The 19,573-nt window shown below is 39.4% G+C and overlaps 1 protein-coding gene across 3 annotated transcripts; it reads right to left on the bottom strand.

Moving 5' to 3' along the window:
• Positions 1-10,842: 10,842 nt before the first annotated feature.
• Positions 10,843-17,384, bottom strand: LOC18440332 (Integrase-type DNA-binding superfamily protein). Of its 3 annotated transcripts, XM_088864510.1 has the most exons (9): positions 16,662-17,384; positions 16,340-16,422; positions 15,400-15,488; positions 15,115-15,186; positions 14,983-15,035; positions 12,375-12,445; positions 11,704-12,281; positions 11,469-11,560; positions 10,843-11,351 (listed from the first exon to the last, which is right to left on the bottom strand). In XM_088864510.1, exons 1-8 carry the CDS (start codon positions 16,922-16,924, stop codon positions 11,510-11,512), a joined length of 1,260 nt encoding a protein of 419 aa, XP_088720636.1. In that variant the 5' UTR covers positions 16,925-17,384; the 3' UTR covers positions 10,843-11,351; positions 11,469-11,509. The 3 variants fall into 3 exon arrangements, with proteins under 3 accessions (XP_088720636.1, XP_088720638.1, XP_088720641.1); XM_088864512.1 differs by having other exon boundaries at positions 14,983-15,186; positions 15,621-16,422; positions 16,662-17,012; XM_088864515.1 differs by lacking the exons at positions 16,340-16,422; positions 16,662-17,384 and adding an exon at positions 15,621-15,644.
• Positions 17,385-19,573: the final 2,189 nt, after the last annotated feature.

Raw genomic sequence — 19,573 nt, 5'->3', positions numbered from 1 at the left:
GTTTGGGGCCGTAGGCCTTGTCAATGGACTGCCCAGCAGGCTGCTAGAGCCTCAGGGGGCATTTAGTTGGTCTGGGACCCTTCCTCCTCCACCCTTGGTCCAAGCCAGGTGTGCCTCCCATTCGGTCACCATCTCCATGACTTGGTCATCCAACAGCCTACCGTGGAAATTTTCGACGGTGTACGACCCCAACAATGACCAGTTTATTTTGTGGCAGGAATTGGGCACTGTGGCTGGCTACCCTCCCTCTCGGTGGTGTATCGACGGTGACTTTAACGTCACTAGGTGGCCCAACGAATGCAGCTCGTCCATGAGAATCATGCCTGCTATGCGGTAATTTGCCCACATCATCAACTGCCATGAGCTTATTGACATCCCTCTTCATGGATCTCTATACACTTGGTTCAGTAGCTCCACCCGATCCAAGCTTGATCGTTTCATATGCTCTCAAGACTAGGACCACACCTTCCCGGGGTCCATCTCTTTGGCGCTTCCCAAAACTACCGCTGATCACAAACCGATCCTCTTGGACACATTCCCCATCCCTAGAGGTCCCAAACTCTTCTGCTTCGAACTTTGTTGGATGCATGAACCCAACTACAAGGCTTGCTTGTCCCATTGGTGGCTTTCCTTCTCCCTTGTCACCCTTGGCAGGGCGGGTTTCAGATTACAAAAGAAACTATCCCTTCTCAAAACCTCCCTCAAATCTTGGTGCAACAACTTGCCAAGGAACTTTCTAGATCTCAAATCTTCCATCCATGCTTCCATCCTTGCCCTAGATCTCCTTGAGGATTCTCGACCTTTGACCCTCGCGGAGTCTACCTCCCGCCTTCAACTTAAGTCAGACCTTCAATCCATCCTCAGGGGGCAACGAATCACGGGTCAAATGGCTAAACTATGGGGATCAGAACACAACTTACTTTCACAAAATAGCGAATTGCAGAAGGAGGGATAACTCCATCTCCCTAATTTCACATTAGGGAACTCTCCTTAATGACCCCCCTACCATCGCCAGAACTGTCATCGACTACTTCCAAAACCTTTTCAGAGCCCCTCACACCCCCTCACCTCTGTTGGATGATCTCTTTTTCTTGATCATCATCTCATTCCAGGCTTCTTGGCTTGAAGGACCCTTTGACGAAACCCGAGATCCTTCGAGCAATAAAAGACTTAGGCCAAGATAGGGCCCCTAGCTCAGATGGATTCCCAGTGGCCATCTTCAATTGCTACTGGGACATCTTCCGCTCTGACTTCCTTGCCTTCTTCTCAGAATTCTTCTATAGGGGGATCATCCATCGGGGCATGAACGCCACCTTTATTGCCCTCATCCCCAAGATAGGGGCAATGGAACTTAAGGACTTTAGACCCATTGGTCTCATAAATAGCTCCTACAAGGTCTTGGCTAGGGTGCTAGCAACCAGGCTCAAGCAAGTCTTAAGCTTTATTATTTCCCCCAACCAAAGTGCGTTTGTAAAAGGTAGACAAATCTTGGATGGCACTTTGGTCGCTGACGAGTGCATTAACTCGAGGATGGCCTCCAAAACTGCATGTCTTATTATCAAATTGGACTGAAAAAAGGCATACAACCATGTCGATTGGGAGTTACTCGAAGAAACTAAGAGAAGGATGGGATTCGAGGCCTGGTGGAGAAAATGGATTAGGGGATGCATTCAGGCACCCTTTTTCTCCATTCTCAATAATGGCTCCCTCCAAGGCTTCTTCAAGTCCAACAGGGCCCCAGATAGGGCGGCCCTCTCTCCCCCTTCCTTTTTGCATTAGTAGTGAAGGTGTTTAGCAGGTCGTTGGATAGACTCTATCGCACCTGCAGTATGCCGACGACACCATTCTCTTCTACAAGACCTCCTCTATCCAAGTGAATAACCTCCTCCTTTTCCTCCATTGCTTCCACTTTGCCACAGGGTTCAAAGTCAATCTCCACAAATCCAAGATGTTGGGTTTGTCACTGAACCTTTGCGGATTTCTGGGGTTGCGACATGGAGTCTCTTCCCTCCAGTTACCTCGGGTTGCCGCTTTGCTACGGCCAACATAGGAAGGCTTAGTGGAGCCACGTTATCGATAAAGCAGAAAGAAAACTGGCCTCTTGGAAAGGGAGATTCCTTTCCCCTTGCAGGTCCATAGTGTTAGCAAATCGCTGTATAATCGGCGAATTTTTCAAAAATTCGGCGTTTTTATGGAAACAGTTTTAAATGGAGACTTTTTGAAAAGGTCAGCAAAATATCGCGTCATAAAATTGTTTAAAACACATTTTTGTCATAATACAATTTAAATCAGGCAAAAAATTCGTATCATTTTTTACCTATATTTTTTTTTGAAAGATTTTTTTTTCCCCTGTTTTGTGAATTGCAGCCATTGCTACTTTTATGCTTTTGAAAAAAATATTATTTCAAAAAAGAAAAAACCTAAAATAGAAACTTTTATCCCCACTGTGTTCTTCAAAGCCACAGTTGCCGATTGATGGTATGATTTTTTTTTTAAAACGTAAACAAATAGATGCAGATTTCAGTTGTTATTCTGGAAAATCATTGCGTAAATGAAATACTGTATATAGCAAATCATTTTGTAAAGTAAATCATTGTGTAAGGAAATCATATACATGCAGATTTATGTGATTATTTGTGATAATTATTTTTATGAAAATACTGTTTTAGGCACAAATTAGAGCTAAAAACATAGTCTTTTACTGATGAATGAGAAGCTGTTGCTTTTGATTATGTGATAACATAGATATTTGTCACCATACCATAGTCAATGTATTTTAATGAATAAATTTATATAGTATATTTGTTTTTGTATGTAATAAGTAGGTGTGATGTTTCTTAAAGTATTAAACAGGTAGATTTATATGGTATATTTTTTTTGGTATATAGTAGTTAATTATGTAGTTAATATTGGAGGATTGGATGAGAGTCACGAGGCATCTAAATTAATTGGCTTAATTATATTAGTCTAGTAAAGTGTTTATAGATGAATTAGTAATTGATGGCTTTGACATAATTTTTATTTTTAGAATTTCAAAATTTCTAATATTGTAAATTTATCCGATTTTTTGAGCCTAATCCGATATATTAGCGATATCTTTACATGAAGTATTTTCTCCGATCAGTATTTTTTACCCTATTTTTTCATCCGTTTTTTCAAAATAAAAATGATTTGATTCCGATTTTATGGTGAACCGATTTATTGATTGTCCCCGGCTTGCTAACTATGTGCAGGTCGCCTGACTATCATCAAAGCAGTCCTCTTGGGGGTCTCGATTTACCAAATGTCCTTGTTCCACATACCGACCTCTGTACGAGAGTGGCTAGAGCAATTGATGCGTAACTTTCTTTGGTTAGGTGATGGTTCTCCCAAAAAGTTCCACCTTCTGGCTTGGAAGCACGTATCGTTCCAAAGTTGAGGGTGACCTCAAAATCCGCACCTTGAAATTCACCAACTGGGCACTCCTCTGCAAACGGTGGTGGAGGTTGGCGACACAGTGGCACACCATCCTGACCCACAAATACCGGTTAGCCTCTTCCCCCTGGTTCATCCTCGACAGTTTACCACAGAGGGCCTCGGGCTTCTAGAGGTCTGTCTCCCACAGTTTTCTCCTCTTCAAATCTCTCATCTGGTTTTATCCAAGAAATGGGTCGAAAGTACGCTTTTGGCTTGACCCTTGGCTAGGGCACACACCTCTCTCAACCCTCTTCCCTTGTATCTTTCGCTTGGCCAGAGACCCCGCAGCCTCTGTCAAATTCCTTCTCCCGCCTGACAGCTCCCCGAGAGTCTAGAACCCTGACCTGCACCGACGTATTCGCGACTTGGAAGTGCAAACTTTTCTGGATCTCTCGTCCCTAATCTCTTCCTCTCCCCCTCTTCCTAGAGGGGTTGATCAAATCATTTGGACACCTTCCCCCTCTAGGTTTTCTCGGTGAGCTCTCTTCTGCTCTCTAAGTAGGCTTCCCTCAGGGACCGTTGCTTGTCACCCCTCTGTCTCAAAAGCTTGGAATTCCTTTATCCCCCCTAGATTCTAGGTCTTCTACTGGCTGACCTTGTGGGGAAAAATTCTCACCATCGACCAAATTCAGGTGAGAGGCATTTAAACACCGAACGGATGTGTGATGTGCTTAGTGGTGGAGGAGACAATTGATCACCTTTTTATTCACTGGTCGTTTATAGCTTCTAGATGGGACTATATCCTTTTTCGGTTTAACTGGGAATGGTTCCAGAAAGTGTCACTCACCTTTACAACCTCTTGGCTTTCCTCCCCTGGCCTCCCTCGGGGGTCTTACTTTGGAAAGCCACAGTAGTTGCGACCCTCTGGAAGGAACACAACGATAGAATCTTCCAATGCGATGTGTCTCCTTCACACAAGATCAAGGAAACAATTAAAGGCCCAGTCATCTTCTGGGCTACCAATAAAAAACATTGCAGATCCATACCGGCAGCTGTGTCAACATCTTCTATCATCGCCGGAAGAAGGCGGCGCTCTGGAGACCCCCCGTGAGGGGCACCATCAAGCTCAATTTTGATGATTCCTCCCTAGGAAATCCCTGTCCGGCAGGCATAGGAGGAATTTTTAGAAATTTCGAGGGTATCACACTCTTGGCCTACTCAATTCCCATTGGGATTGTCGACTCTACTAAGGTTGAAACCCGAGCCCTATTCGACGGACTCAAATGCTACGACAACTTGTGGGGTTACTCAGACTCACATAACGTCATCTCATGGGCCTCTAGCACTTCTCTCAATCCTTATCAATCGATTGCCTTGAAGATTTTTCTCCTTATCTAGGGGTTTCCAGTAGGGAGACCCTCTATCCCCTTCCTTTTCACCTTAGTTGATGAGGTGTTCAGTAGATCCCTTGATAGGATGTATAAACAAATATTGCTAGAGGGTTTTCAAGATTGGCAGGAACGGCCCCACCATTTCCTGCCTGCAATATGTCGATGACAATAGTTTTTTGTGATACATCGAAGCAACATGTAAATACTCTACTCCTCTTTAAGTACTTCCAGTTTGCCATAGGATTCAAGGTGAATATGGCTAAGTCCAAGATGATTGGCATCATTCTTGATCCCTAATCGACCCAAGCCTTTGCAAATAGGTGGGGTTGTGGGGTAGACTTTCTTCCATCCTCTTTCCTCGGACCGACACTTTGCCTGGGGAAACCCAAGTTAAGACAGTGGAGTCACATTTTTTTTGAACTTTTAGACAGTGGAGTCACATCATCGACAAATTTGACTGTAACTTTGCCACAGTGAAGGGGAGATACCTATACTCTGCCGGCAGAATCATCCTCATCAAGGCTATACCTCTATAATGTCCCAATCTTTCGAATCTTTCACATGCCAGTCTTAATGGCACAATGCCTTGAACAATTGATGCACAATTTTCTATGGGGAATCCAAGAAATATCACCTTATATCTTGGCACAATTTGCAGTCCAAAAGCCCTATGTGGTCTCGCCATTCGCAGTTTACAAAAGAGCAATCTGGTGCTATTGCGAAAATGTGGTGGCCGCTAGCTACCCAAGAAGGTCAGCTATGACATCAGGTGCTACACCACAAATACCATCTGAACTCTTCCCCTTGGTTGTTCCCTAGCAAGGCCTATAACTCCTTTGGGGTTTGGAAATCAATTTTACGTTGCCTCCACCATTTCAAGTCTTAAATTGGCTTTCACCCTAGGATTGGGAATCAAGTAAAGTTCTGGTCTGACTTATGGATTGGCCATACCCCCCAATGATTCGCTTCCCAAATCTCACCTAGCCTGAAACCCTATTGCCTTGGTCACGGATCTCTTTGTACCCGTAGGGAATTCTCGGGCCTGGAACGCCAATGTCGGCAGACAACTCCATGACAATGCAATCCTTGTTTTCTTGGAACTCTCTTCTATCCTCGACTCCCTCTATCTCCCCTCCAAGGGTGAGGACAAAATCATTTGGTCGCCTATCCCCTCTGGTGTTTTCAATCTCCTTCTTTAAACATAAACTTATTGCCTCCTCTCTTGACTACCCACACCACCAGTCTATCGTAGCCAAAGCTTGGATTCCTTTCATCCCCCCGAAAATCCAAGTTTTCAATTGGGTTGCATTGTGGACATAACCTTAACAGTCGATCAACTCCAAAGGCGAGGCTTAATGATCCTTAAATCGTGCGCCATGTATCTTGAGCAATGTTGTTAGATTTGCTTTGGAGTCTTCTTCGATTTGGTGAGGAAAATGAAGCAATTCGGTGCTTCAACCGATTCGGTGGAAGACGTCGAACTTTTTAAAAAATTTAGTATAAATAAATTAGATATTTATATATATAATATATACAAATAACGGAAAAAATTAAAATAAAAAAATGAAAAAAAATGAAAAAAATACATTTATATAGCTATTTCTTTGCTGGCCGAAGCAGACCTAAAGCGGTCCAAATTTGACCGAGGCAGCCCAAGGCGGTTCAACTCAGGCAGCACTAGGTTTTGCCTCTCTTCGGTTTATGCCTAAAATCCGAAAGCTTCGGCCTCTTTGGCCCAAGTGAAGCGAATTTGATAACATTGATCCGGAGGACGAGGAAACCAACTCACACCTCTTTATTCACTATAATATTGCAAGCCAACTGTGGGAAGACCTCCTTCAGTTATTCGGTTGGACATGGGTGACACCTGAGTGCGACCCCGCCTCTTTCACCAAATGCACATTCTCCCATGGCCCAAGTCAGGCACCATGTTATGGAAGGCCTTAGTAGCTGCGACGTTATGGAGAGAACATAACCATATAATCTTCTGGGGATAGAGTACCCATCCGTGGGCCTTAAAAGAGAGCATCAGATCAATGGCCATCTTATGGGCCACCAATTATAACCGCTTCGAGCTCCTCTCCACCTTTGACTTTCACCTAAACTAGTTACCATTCTCCACCATAAGCCCAGTCGGATTCTCTACTCCTTCTGGAGACCACCGAGCCCAATCGAATTCTCCACTCCTTCTAGAGACCATTGGGCCCCTTCCCATAGGCTGAGTGGATTTTATTACGGCAGAAGCCCTCACTCTTTTGGAAGGTGTCAAAAACTTCAATCCTACTTGGAGCACATTGCTGGTAGTGGAGGGTGGCTCTAGAAATGTCATTTATTGGGCCTCAGGCTAGGTCACCACGCCCCCCCGCTGGTGGAGACTAACAACTATTTTTTATGATGTGTTCGACGCTCTGCCTAAGGAGGTGCTTCCCAGGCATTCCTCTAGAGTACTTGTTGTGTCCTCTCAAGACCCTTGTTTTTTGTAATCACACGCTTGTATGGTATTTTTTGATTCTGCCACCATCTAGGTGGTTTTTGTACATAGCTCCCAACTGTGGGTAGCCTATTTTTATAATATGTAGAAATATTTATGCTAAATACAAAGTCCATAGTTTAAAAAAAAGTGGGAAAAGGAAAGCATGCGACAATAGCATAGATTTATATCCTGCATGGGTTGAAATGGCTAAGCTTTCTCTGTTGTTTGGTGTTAAGATTGGATGGTTTTGGTGTTCATTCTTTTGCTCAAGTTTTGATATACTTTTTAAGCGGCCAAACCATCTACCTTAGTTTTGGATGACTGAGGCCATTCGGGATATGGGCTGTTACTAATAGAAATTCTAGTTTGTTCAGTAAGTTGCAGGTACGGCGAATGCAGTACTGTTAAATTTGACAAACTTCTTTCTTACCTCTCTATCCTGCATACGCTTTTATGTCATAAAAATTTCGTCATCATTCGGGGTATGGGCTGATACTGATAGAAAATCTAGTTTTGTTCAGTAAGTTGCAGGTATGGCGAATGTAGCACTGTTAAATTTGACAAACTCTTTCTTACCTATCTATCCTGCGTACCCTTTTATATTGTAAATTTTTTTGCCACCCTTAAGCAGTGCCAAAATCTCAAAATTTCGGCACCTCTAAGTCTTCTCTTTTTACTTCCTCCTCTGTTTCTTGAAAATCATGTCACCCTTAAATTTTACCAAAATCTTCTTACTTCTTGTCTGTAACCAATAAACATTTTCATCTATCTCCTGTGTCTACTGAAGGAGATAAGACCTGTTTCCTAAGTGCCTCTGTATCTAAAGAATAAATTTTCAACTAAGAGACTAAAAAGGCTCTCCGGAAGATGTGCCAAGTCCTTTATACTGATCCTGTGTGAGAGCATGAGTTTCAAAGGGGAGTGTCACGTTGTTCTGAGAGAGCATGAATCTCAAAAGAGGAGTGCCAAATTGATCAGTGCCTCTTCTTCAAATTTTTACCTCATCATTAGATTTTGAAAGGGATTTGGGATCATGATTGAAGATTCTCTGATGTCTTATAGTATCTGCTTTCTTTTTTTTTTTCCTCATCTTTTAAGATTCTCTGATGTCTTATAGCATGTGTTTTCTTTTTTTTTTCCTCATCTTTTTTAATGGTTTTGCTCTAAAATTAGGTATGTGATTGAGAGCACGTATGCTATGCACCCTCGGGAGCATAGTTTATTTCTATGCTCCCGACTTGAAATTTTGGGAACCACCTAAGAATCACTAGATAATTATTCTCAAAAGAAAAATTTGAAATTTGAGTTTTCTAACACTTAGATCGTACCTTTTAAGAATTGGTCATCTCTATTCAATTTTGAGTTATTGTTTCCAAGTGGTTAGATGGTGCAATTAGATTTTTTTTTTTTGAGGTTAATCTATGTGTTTATGTGTTAAAAGATGTTATATCCCCAAATTTGGGTCCTAAAACTAATCCTATATGGGGTTTTACTGGAGGGTGTAAATGGATAGTATACTCATAAGGAGTAGAATATCTTTTGAGGTGTGTGTATTATTTTGGTGCCAATTGGTCTGATGTACATACTTCAAATTTCAAATAAATTTAATTTATACAGAAGTTATTAAGGGAATGAAGTTTCTGTAGGGCCTAGGCTTTATGAAAGCAAAATAAAGCCTCACCTTAAATCTTCATCCTGAAAGCACTTTGGGCATCGGAAATCTTCATGATGAAAATGTATACAATAAGACTATTTAGTTTTGGTATAAGAAAATCACAACTACTAGACCTTTAGGTTCACCAAAATCTCATGTACCCCCTCAAGTTCAAAACTTTGGGGCCGTTAGCATCCCAATTATGTTTTCTTTTGCTCTTTCTAGAAATTACATCATTTTGTTTTGCTAAACTCCAAAACCATCCATTAGTCATCTCTATATTTTTTTTGGTGACTTTGCATATAAATTTTAATAATAACAACAACAAAAAAACAACAATAACAATAATAACAACAACAACAATATGTTAATTGTTAAATAGTTTATTTCTTATAGGTATTTTGAAAAATTTCTTTAGTAAATATCCATTAACAATAGTAATAAAGATCTTGATTAATTATTTGTAAGTTCAAAAGATATTGATGCAATTGTAAAATAGGTCATAATATTAAAGAAAAATTCGTTTTCTTTTCAAGTCTAAATTTGTAGAGTGGGGTCCATGGAGGTAAGATTGGTTTTGGGCAACAAAAGAGAGAGGGGAAGGGATTGACAAATAGATGGGTTTGACATTTTGTAAAAGAAAAAGAAATATAATTGGAAGCTAACCGTCCCAAAGTGTTAAACTTGAGACGGTACAAGAGATTTTGGTAAACCCATGGGTCTAATAGGGATAGAAATTACAAGGAAGGGGTATAGGTCATTTTTCTAATCTTTTAGAAACATATACAATAAAAACACTTATTTTTGGTACAAGAAAATCACAACTACTATTGATTGTTAGATGCAAAATCGGGTGATTGGGCAGGACATTAACTAAACACAATGTCCAAAATAAAATGTCAAATCTTGTGACATTTTAATCCATTAAATGTCGGACGCAATTAGCATGTGGCCAAGCCCGCACATGTACAAATGAGGGCTTGACAATAAATATATTTTTAAATATAATTTGATCCTAATTTTTAGAAAGTATAAAATCTTTAGCATGGAGATCATGAATATGGAAAAATAAATAAATTTTTAAAACTAAAAATAATAACTATATTAAGAAAACATTTGCACTGTTAGTTACAATTGTTTTTAGATGGGTCACTTATTTCCATCTATTTTTAAGATGGATGCTTTATACCTTTGGGCTGCATATTGTACAAATATGGTCCAGCCCGTATGAAACAATTATTCTTAATTACCAAATCCAATTGTTAATAGTAATTGTGACGTCCTTACACTTTTAGTAAATGATTTGATGGTATAAAATCCATATCTTTTCACTCTTCATCAAAGGTTGGCAAATATATGGGATCTACTTAGCCCGAACAGCTACGATCTCAGCCTATATAGGCACGCCTCACAATCAATCACGTTTCTAGTTTATTAGTCATTGTTAATCGTTGCACCTTAGGACAGACAAATCAGCAAAGAATTAAAGACATTTCATACAATTGAGATCCACTTTTCATTAATAAATATTCATAGCTCGCTATAATAGTTGATGCATTATCTCCAAAAATCACCGAAACTCCATTTTTCTAAAAGAAAAAACATCTACAAAACTACTTATCATTACACGTTATATATTCATCCACCATAGATTCACCTAGAGATGCTTATATTTTACTTCCATTAATATCCAAGTTTTCTCTAGTGCCGTCAATATTTTACTTCCAACTGCTCCTCCATCCTCCTAAAAGAGAATATTTTTTTTTTTTATTTTGGGGTTTTTTCTTTTAATGTTGACTAATCTCTTGGTAAAAGAAGTCTAGTTTTGACATTGTGGCACCTGCCACCCTGACCACCTCGGCCTAGATCCTATTCTCAATAAAAGGAAGTTTTCTCTTCAACCTTAAACACTAAAGATTAGACACTAATTTACAATGCTAAAAAATACTTAAATAAATGCCAGAGACCACACGACACACTCCCACCGTTTTCACTAGAAGCCAGTTCCAAATGACAGACCATCGAAGATTCAACAATAAGTACACATAATGAAGAACAATCTCATGGAGCATCTAGCAATCCTGGTGGATAGAAGATGGGGACGCCACAATTTCGTAGATTACCCATGGATCCAATGCAAATAGCATAGAAGTTAACATTGGGAGTATATTCATTGCTTCAAGTCGCATGACTCTGATCAACTCCAAGTCTGCAATAGTTTCAAGATACCACGTGCAACATTCAACATTGAAATTCCTGCTGCAATTTGTGAAACCATGTACCTTCAAGTGTTGTAATACATATCATGCATTATCTCATTGCATTTGAGTGTTTGTATTCCTGCAATACTTTCGCTTTCCCACAAAGGACTTTGAGCATTATCGAACTCATATGGAACTCAAATAATTCATAGCTCATATACCTATGCCCTCCTTTGCTGCAAAGCAGACAATCAGTTGAAACAAGTTTAAGCAGTCAACAAAACATATCGTGAAACAAAAATATGGCTCATAAGCAACACAAAGTAAGAAATGAACCAAATTAATGGACTCACTCCAGATGATGCAGATTATTGACCATCAGAGCTCAGATGTCCTAGTCCTGATTATAGTATGCACATGGAGAACCAAGCTCGCATTTTCTGAACTGTAAAACGGAATGTCGAGAAACAACTAATCAAAGTTCTGTGACTGTGCGAGAAAAACATCAGCAATACATTGCGGCAGGCGAGAGAGAGAGAGAGAGAGAGAGAGAGAGAGAGAGATTAACCATGGATGGTAGATACTAACCGTGGCTGTTAGAGAAAGCCCTGGACTAGGAACCACATTCGGCCAGAAAATCGAGTCCGATAAAGGATCTGCTGTGCTACAATTGGTCAGCAGTGGGACAGCACGGAGAGATGCAAATGGATACGGAGTCCTGTGAAGAGGCAATCCCAACACATCCCCCTCACCAACATTATTCACTTTTTGAGATACATTTTCATGTCCAATCTCATTGCTACACCTGTCATTATATGTTAGCGATGCAGCCCTCTCTTGCATATTCTTAAAGGCGGCAGACTCAGACAAGATACCACAAGCTGTCAGCAAAGGAGAACGTTGCATGTTTTTACGTGAAATTCCTAGCGAGGGAAGTTGGTATGGTGCGGTAGGTTGGCATGGCCATTCAAAGGCTTTGGATTCACTATGAGCAATGCTGTCTTTTGAGGGAAAACGCGAATCTTCATAGGTTCTAATGATGGAATCTCCTGCATGTAATCTATTGGGTCTCCACCATTTGATGTAACCAGTTAGGTCAATTTTATTCCCAATTCCACCGAAGCCTCCCATATGCTCATTCTCCATTGCTGGCTCCTCACTTGTACCTGGATAACAAAACCACCAGCTAGTTATCCAAGTGACATAAACCATACAAAAGCATGACAAAAAGCTGGATTGATCCCAATGCTAAGACTCACTTCCACAATGCAAATACTTGTTTCCGAGAATCCTTCCAACATTTGTGTCCCATCGACCACTCTGTGCTTGTCTGGACAAGAACATGATAGAGCAACACTTGAGATCAGCAAAAGAGAAAGCAACATAATACTAGCAAACAGCTGAAGAAATTTGAGCACAACAAATTGTCTACAAAAGAAACCACATACACGAAGATGAAAATTAACTTTCAATTGTCTGTTAAAGATTGCGTTTAGTAGTTAATAGTGTCGGAATACATGAGCGGGAAACTAGTGATTGAAAACTAGGGAGTCTGAATCAGACTCCCCCAAATCACTTAGAACTGGCGCTTTACCAGCTCCCTGACTAACTCGGATAACCTGTCCTAAATGATTCTGTCCAGGTCTTTAAAGAAAACCTGTGATTTCTGGTCCAGATCTAGATCAGATAGACTCCGGACTTGGCAAGCTGAATCAAGCCTGCTCCCTGCCCAGTTCCGTGCCTTCATGAAGAATGTGGTACAGAAAAATGCCTAAGGAGCACACCCTTTTCCTCCACCTTCGTACAACTATAATACATTTAAACGTTGCATAAACATAAATATGACTTTTGAGTTCCAGCAAATCCACCAATAAAAAATTGTACTAGGCTCAGGTTAGTCTGAAAAACACAGGAACTCATTCAAGTACTTAAAGGACTCAACCCTACCCTGAATCATACTTTTTCCAAGGTTTTGACAGAAAACTCATTCGACGTCTGAGCTAAGATGTCTCAGGGTGCTTTGAGTCCTTTCCCCAAAATTTTAAACATTGTACGAGTCTAGAGGAAGAATAAGCCATATAGCTTCATCATCACCTAGATGCAGTTGGGAACTTTGTTACTTAGTCAAGTCTCAACTCTTAATTTTGACTTCATGAAGTGCTCCTATGTTTACATAGGAAGATGTGCATCTACCCATTTCCAAGGTATCTCAAAAGAGATAAGTAACAGGTTTCTCCATGATGTGGTCCTATGCTAAGAAAATGGATCTGACTTCTGTAATCCTGCAGGCCTGCGTCCAAAGGCGTTATACACATTTATATTAAGATCTGACAACCTATTTCAAAACCAGAAAACCATATGAAGCAGTACAATTTACAAATCTAGACCTAAAGCCCACAAGGCTAGGCCTCCAAAGGTCTATTTGAAGCTTGATTAGACTGTAGATCCTTTGAGAACCCAGGGTCAACAGGAAATGAAGACTTTCTCAAAGATTAACAAGGAAGAGTTGTCAAAACTGTTACTTATCTAGTGGGCAATTGTGACTATACCTGTCTAGCTATGCAGAAAAGGAGCACTCTTGAAGGAAATGTCACCAATATGAAGGAAACAATTATTGTAGAGAAAAGATGAGAAACATATAGTAAAATTTCCATGTAAGGGGATTAGGTGTCTACTTCTATCTTCTAGGGGTCAAGGGGGCAAATGGGGAGAATAATAGTTGAGCTTATGTTGGAGAGAGAGAGAGAGAGAGAGAGAGAGAGAGAGAATCCTTATTTTCCAAAAATAATCTTAGCTCCATCAACAGGGATCACGCTAGCCATGATTACAATTGGACAGACCTGTGCTGCATGGAGACGGGTACACAAATAAGTGTCAAAAACGGGAAGGGGGGCGTCAGATTCCTCATCTTGTCAAGAATAAGCTTTGGTTACATGGCTGTGTTATAAAGCAACAACCAAATCCAACAATATTTTACTAATATTTCATTTGATGATTAGTTGGAAAAAAATAATTATAGCTTAGGTGGCTGAACCTATAGATATTTCAAAGTTCAAATATGGCTACTCAAACAAAAAAGCAAGATGCAATCTCTAACATCATGTAGTCAATGATTAGTGAAGAGTAATAAGAATCCAAAAGAATCGGTGTCGGCATGTGTGTCAGTATGTGTTCCTACATAGGTACACCACCCAAACAGAAAATTCCATCAAACATAGGACAAGATATTCAAGAAAATTAATGAAATAGATAACGGTCAATCTCATTCTAAGAATTTTGAAAAGAGGTAACTTCTTGGAGTTCAAAATTTTGATCGTTGTTAGAAAACTCAAAAGAAATTAAAATCTTAAAAATTAAGACTAATAAACTATTAAAAATAAACTCTCAAAATTAATTTGTGAAAGCATCAACAATCATATACAGTTCTCCAGAACTACGATTCGACTGCAATCCATCTTGATAATGGACATGGTTGGAGGATGCCCCACCTGTGCGTGGTATTTTATATATAACATGTTTACAGTATGTGTTTGTCTAGCTTGATCCCAACCTTTCATTCTAGGTTTCTCCATATTGGCTCATATTGCTAGCCAGACAGTTCCTTAAAATCAATCCCATACTGTATAGTGGCAGATCCACTTCAAGGCGTTTGCAATGCATTTGCAGACATATTAAGGGAAATCTAGCATTTAAAAGCCTCTAAATAATGTGTGCAATAATAGCTAGACTAAGTATCCACAAGCTTGACCATTTCACAACAACAGCCATGGATAGCTCACATTTACGACAAATGGAATATATGCTCTTCTTGGCCCCTTATTGCTGCAGCAGAAAATATACAAAGCAATGTGAATGTTAAAGACTTACTTAGGATGCCCACGATATTTAGAAACCCCTCTTGAGAAGCCACTGCTTTTTCTGCAACATAAAAGCGGTTCAAAATCAACTACTACAACAAAGCAATTCCTCAAGGAATAAGAACAAAACGAATACTTTCCTCCTAAGCGATGCGAGGTAGTCCTCTCTTGAAAACATTTGCATCTCTTCAACATCTCTTGTATAATCAGTAACCTGCATCAGGATTATGAATTGTTAGCTTTGGTACAGAAGCTGTTGTAGAGGTATCAAAAGTAATAGTTGTCAATATTTATGTGAGAGTGTTGTACTGGAGATAAACGATAAGCTTGATGCATGTGCACGAGCATGTGTGTTTTGTATTAGAGGATATATAAGATAAGTTTGATTGAATATTAAAGTTACTGGGAACTTGAAAACTTCACTCACAGGGAAATTAATGAGTGTTCCAGGGCCCCAATATTTGAGAGCAGCAAGGTCATAGGCCCTAGCAGCAGCTTCCTCCTCATCATATGCACCTGAGAATTTACAAAATGAGAAAATATGAAAAGAGAGTAGCAAGTTCAGCACAATTAAAAAAAAAAAAAAACAAATGAAAAGAAAAGGAATGACTTGAAGAAGCACAACTACTCAGAAGAAAAGGGAGTTACCCAAGTAAACTGGAGGTTAATAGATCATGGAGACCCCAAGTTCCATCACCATCCGGATCAAAAGAAAGGAAACATATCAATACATAACAGTAAAAGATCCTTCAATATAAATTTAGCATAACTAGCAATCAGTGTCAGCCAAAAGGCTGCAGGAGAAAATAAATCAGAAAAACTAAGAGAGATCTAGAACTATAATTATATGAGAAAATCAAACCGCAATAACCAAAGAAGCAGCTTAATATCATAGTCACATTTAAATAAATTACTTAACAAAGCTCCCAATTTCCCGTTAAGTGATGAAAAGGACCCAAATGTCTCTAGCATATTTTTAAGATGTCTGAAGAATGGTTTGAGCGCTCTCACGGCAATAAAAGAGTGAGTGGGTAATACAGGGCTTATGCACAATTACCCACTCGTCCTAAATGATGTGTTGCAAGAAAGAAAAAAAAAGAAAAAAAGAAGCAAAGACAGAAATGATGAAATTCAAGGGTAATTCAAGTACTAAGAAATCAGAAGAGAACAGCAGTAAAACCTATTGAAACTGAATCAGTAGCCAATAACTTGACAAGGACAAAGATGAAGAAAGGAAGAATATCTGTAACTTGAACGTGAAAAAGATGAAGAAGGAAAGAAGAAGATCTCCAAAATTCATATCAGACCAGAAGAGAAAACTAAAGAGTAAAAGACATTACCAACCAAAACCTTAGGAAAAAAATTACCTTGCTTTCCCTTCTTGTTCTGGTTCTCGTTCCATGTACTTTTATCCCAAAGGTGAGCTTCATAGCGCCCAGTCCATCTATGTCTATTGCAGAAAAACCAGCATTCAATGGATATAGTGAAAACCAAAAGGACTAGAGCTAATAATATCATCTTACTAAGACTGAAGAAAAAGGAATACTCTACAAAGAGTAAAGAAAATGATTATTAACACAGAGACATCATTTTCACAGAGATCATCATGCTAAGTGAGAAGAAACAAGATTTCTCCAATGAAAATTAAAACAAAATTATGAATCGCCATTTCGAGAGAGAGAGAGGAACCTGGTAACTCCCCTGTAAATGGAGCTGCGTTTGCCAGCGGCACAAGGAGGCATCTTGCTGATCCTTTCTTTGGCAGTGGAGCCCCTCTCTCTCTTCCCATGCTTGTTCAGACCCCCGAAGAGATGGTAACGGAGGTGATGATCCAAGGAGAAGTCCTTTGCCATCTTCACAGTGGTCGCCATTGACGATGGAGGAGGCTCTCCTCCTTCTTCCTCTTCTACGCCCTTCTTCTTCTGCTGCTCTACTGACGAAGTGGACGCCATGACTTCTTAACAGAAAGTGATACAATTGGGAAAGAAGATCGTAGTTAGCCCGCCCTTCATGTTTTGAGCGTTAGAGAGAGAGAGTGATGATTCGAAATCGGCAAAAAAGAGGACAGGGAGAGAAAATAAGTGAAAAATTACTAGAACTCCCCCAAGCATCCTATTCATGCAACCTGCGCTAGCTTATTTTTTTTCTCACTTTTTTTCCCAACAAAATCTTTGTCTTGCAAAAACCCTCCAATCTAAAAATAAAAAAATAAAAAAACTAAACTACCCCTCTTTCTTTTCTTATAACTTTTACCCACGACTCTCTCCCCATATGCTCCGACAGTCCATTTAAACGCTCTAAGCAATGAAGATTTAAATGCTCCTGAAATGAGGATATGTACATCGATATTGCAAGAACTCGCTTCGACAATACACCTTCTGGAGCCAAAGCACTCCGATGGTTGGATAGGTCGCTTCAGCAATGAGGACACATGCTCCAGTAATACAAGGACTCGCTCCGGCAGTATACTTTTTGGAGCCACAACACTTCGACGGTTGAATAGGTTGCTCCAGCAGTGAAGACAAGTGTTCCGGCAGTGAAGACAAGCTCTCCGACAATACACCCTCTAGAGCCACATCACTCCGGCGGGAGCCACATCACTCCGGCGGTTGAATTGGTCGCTTCGGTAATACGTTACGTGGGACCGCCAATTGACATTTTTTTTGTACGATAAGGGCATTTCAGTATAAAAAAAACATTTTTTTCCCTTGGTTTTTGCGAGGAAATGTGGTTGTCGGGAAAAAGTGAGAAGAAAGGTTAGTTGGGGTCAAGTTGCATAGATAGTATACTTGAGGGTTTTATTTAGGTACATCCTCAAAAAAATTATTCTCATTTAGAAAAGTTAACCATGGAAAAGGATATTTCAATAATTTGGATGTCAAATAAAAAAACCTTCGCATTGAAAAAAATCATTAGTTTCTTCATCCTTAATTAAGAAACATTGCCATTTTTTTAATTATTATGTTGGACTGTTTGGATGGAGTTAACATACTAAAAGTAAAGTCAGCATTCTACCCTTTCCAAAATTCTCTTGCCAATCCAAAAGATTTTCCTTTATCTCTTGTAGCCGTAAACCATTTGCTTCCATACAATAAGCAAACTTGCAACCCTAGCTTCTCTTTCAAGACGAGGAGTTTCTCAGGTATGAGAGAAAACACTCGTCTTTTGTGGAGAGAGAAAGAGCATTGGCCTTATAAAAACACTGATTAGGGCTACGATGGATGGGGTTTGAGCTTCTCTGGTTTTTTGCAACTCGAGCTTCTCCTTATTCATGAAGAGAATGGGCGAACTTCTCCTTATTCACGAAGAGAATGGGCTTCCCATGTGTGTGGTATGAGAGAAAAGACTTGCCTTTTGTAGAAAGAAAAAGGCATTGGCTTAACAAAGATGTCGCCCAGGGTTGCCATGGATGGTGCTTAAACTTCTTTGGTTTTTTACAACGCGAGCTCATGGGTGTGGTATGAGAGAAAAGGCTCGCCTAGAGAGAAAAAGAGCCTTGGTTTACAAAGATGTCGCATAGGGCTGCCATAGATGGAGCTTGAGCTTCTTTGGTTTTTTTTTGTAACCTGAGCCTCTCTTTATTCATGAAGAGAATGGGCTTTTCATGGGTGTGGTTTGAGAGAAAATGCTTGCCTTTTGTAGAGAGAGAAATGTTCATGGCTTTACAAAATGCCACCTAGGCTCCCATCGATGGGGCTTGAGCTTCTCTGGGTTTTTTAGTGAGAGAAAATGAAAATGGTATGTTTATTCAGAGATAGTAGATTTTGGGTTTTTAGGTTTCACGGAGTTATTGGGTCATGGGTTGAGAGAGCTGTATTTTCATAAAAAAAAATTCGACTTGCTTTTTTTTTTATAGTAACTTTTGCCTTGACACTACAATATTTTTTATTTCAATCAAAAAATCTAAAAAAATCTTGAGGTTGTCCAAACGGTTCAAATCTATTTCACAAGATTTTTGAATTGCAATAAAAAAATATTGTAATTTTGGATACATCCAAACTGACACTTAACCATCATAAACAAACAAGAATATTTACCCTATTATTGTCTTGTTAGGGCCTCTTAGGTAAGCCAAGTTACTAAATGCGTTTTTGTTTTGGGTCCTCAACTCTAAATAGAAACAATTTTTGTATGGGTGCATTTTTTATGAGGAGGCAACCTTATTTGTTGAAGTAATTTATAGTATTTTTTATTATCTATTTTAGTTGAATGGTGTAGATTTAAAACATTTATTTTTAAATTGTGTCTGACATTTTGTAAGATAATACCAAATCCATATTGTCCTATAATAGATGATGTAGATTATGCAGCTTTACTTCTACGAAAGGTTGCCAGCGTATATAAATTTTTTTGTTTTTGTATTTGTAAAGATGACTCAAATAAAAATTATTCGGTAAAATTGAGAACCCCTTTAGGGTCTTGAGTTTTGACTCATTAAATATAATATATGTTTCTAAAATTCTAATGAATGCATTTGCCCACCGGATTATCATTGTACTGGGTAAAGAAGAGGAGAGAAAAAAAGTGAATCAATGAAAGAAAAGTTCGAGAGAAATTATTATATTGAGTAATTAATGTGTATATCCGCATCGTTATTTTAG

This window comes from Amborella trichopoda, chromosome 1, assembly GCF_054954075.1.
Source record: "Amborella trichopoda isolate Santa Cruz 75 chromosome 1, AtrichopodaSantaCruz75HAP2 v2.0, whole genome shotgun sequence".
Classification (NCBI taxonomy): domain Eukaryota; kingdom Viridiplantae; phylum Streptophyta; class Magnoliopsida; order Amborellales; family Amborellaceae; genus Amborella; species Amborella trichopoda.
The sequence above is the reverse complement of the archived record's forward strand: the minus strand, read 5'-3'. Positions and strand labels throughout refer to the sequence as shown.

Coding starts and splice junctions, on each gene's coding strand:
- LOC18440332 (XM_088864510.1), bottom strand. CDS start 16,924: ATGGCGTCCACTTCGTCAGTAGAGCAGCAGAAGAAGAAGGGCGTAGAA. Junction 16,423..16,661: donor ATTTACAGGGGAGTTACCAG/GTTCCTCTCTCT, acceptor TTTCTGCAATAG/ACATAGATGGACTGGGCGCT. Junction 11,561..11,703: donor GGCTTTCTCTAACAGCCACG/GTTAGTATCTAC, acceptor TCCGTTTTACAG/TTCAGAAAATGCGAGCTTGG.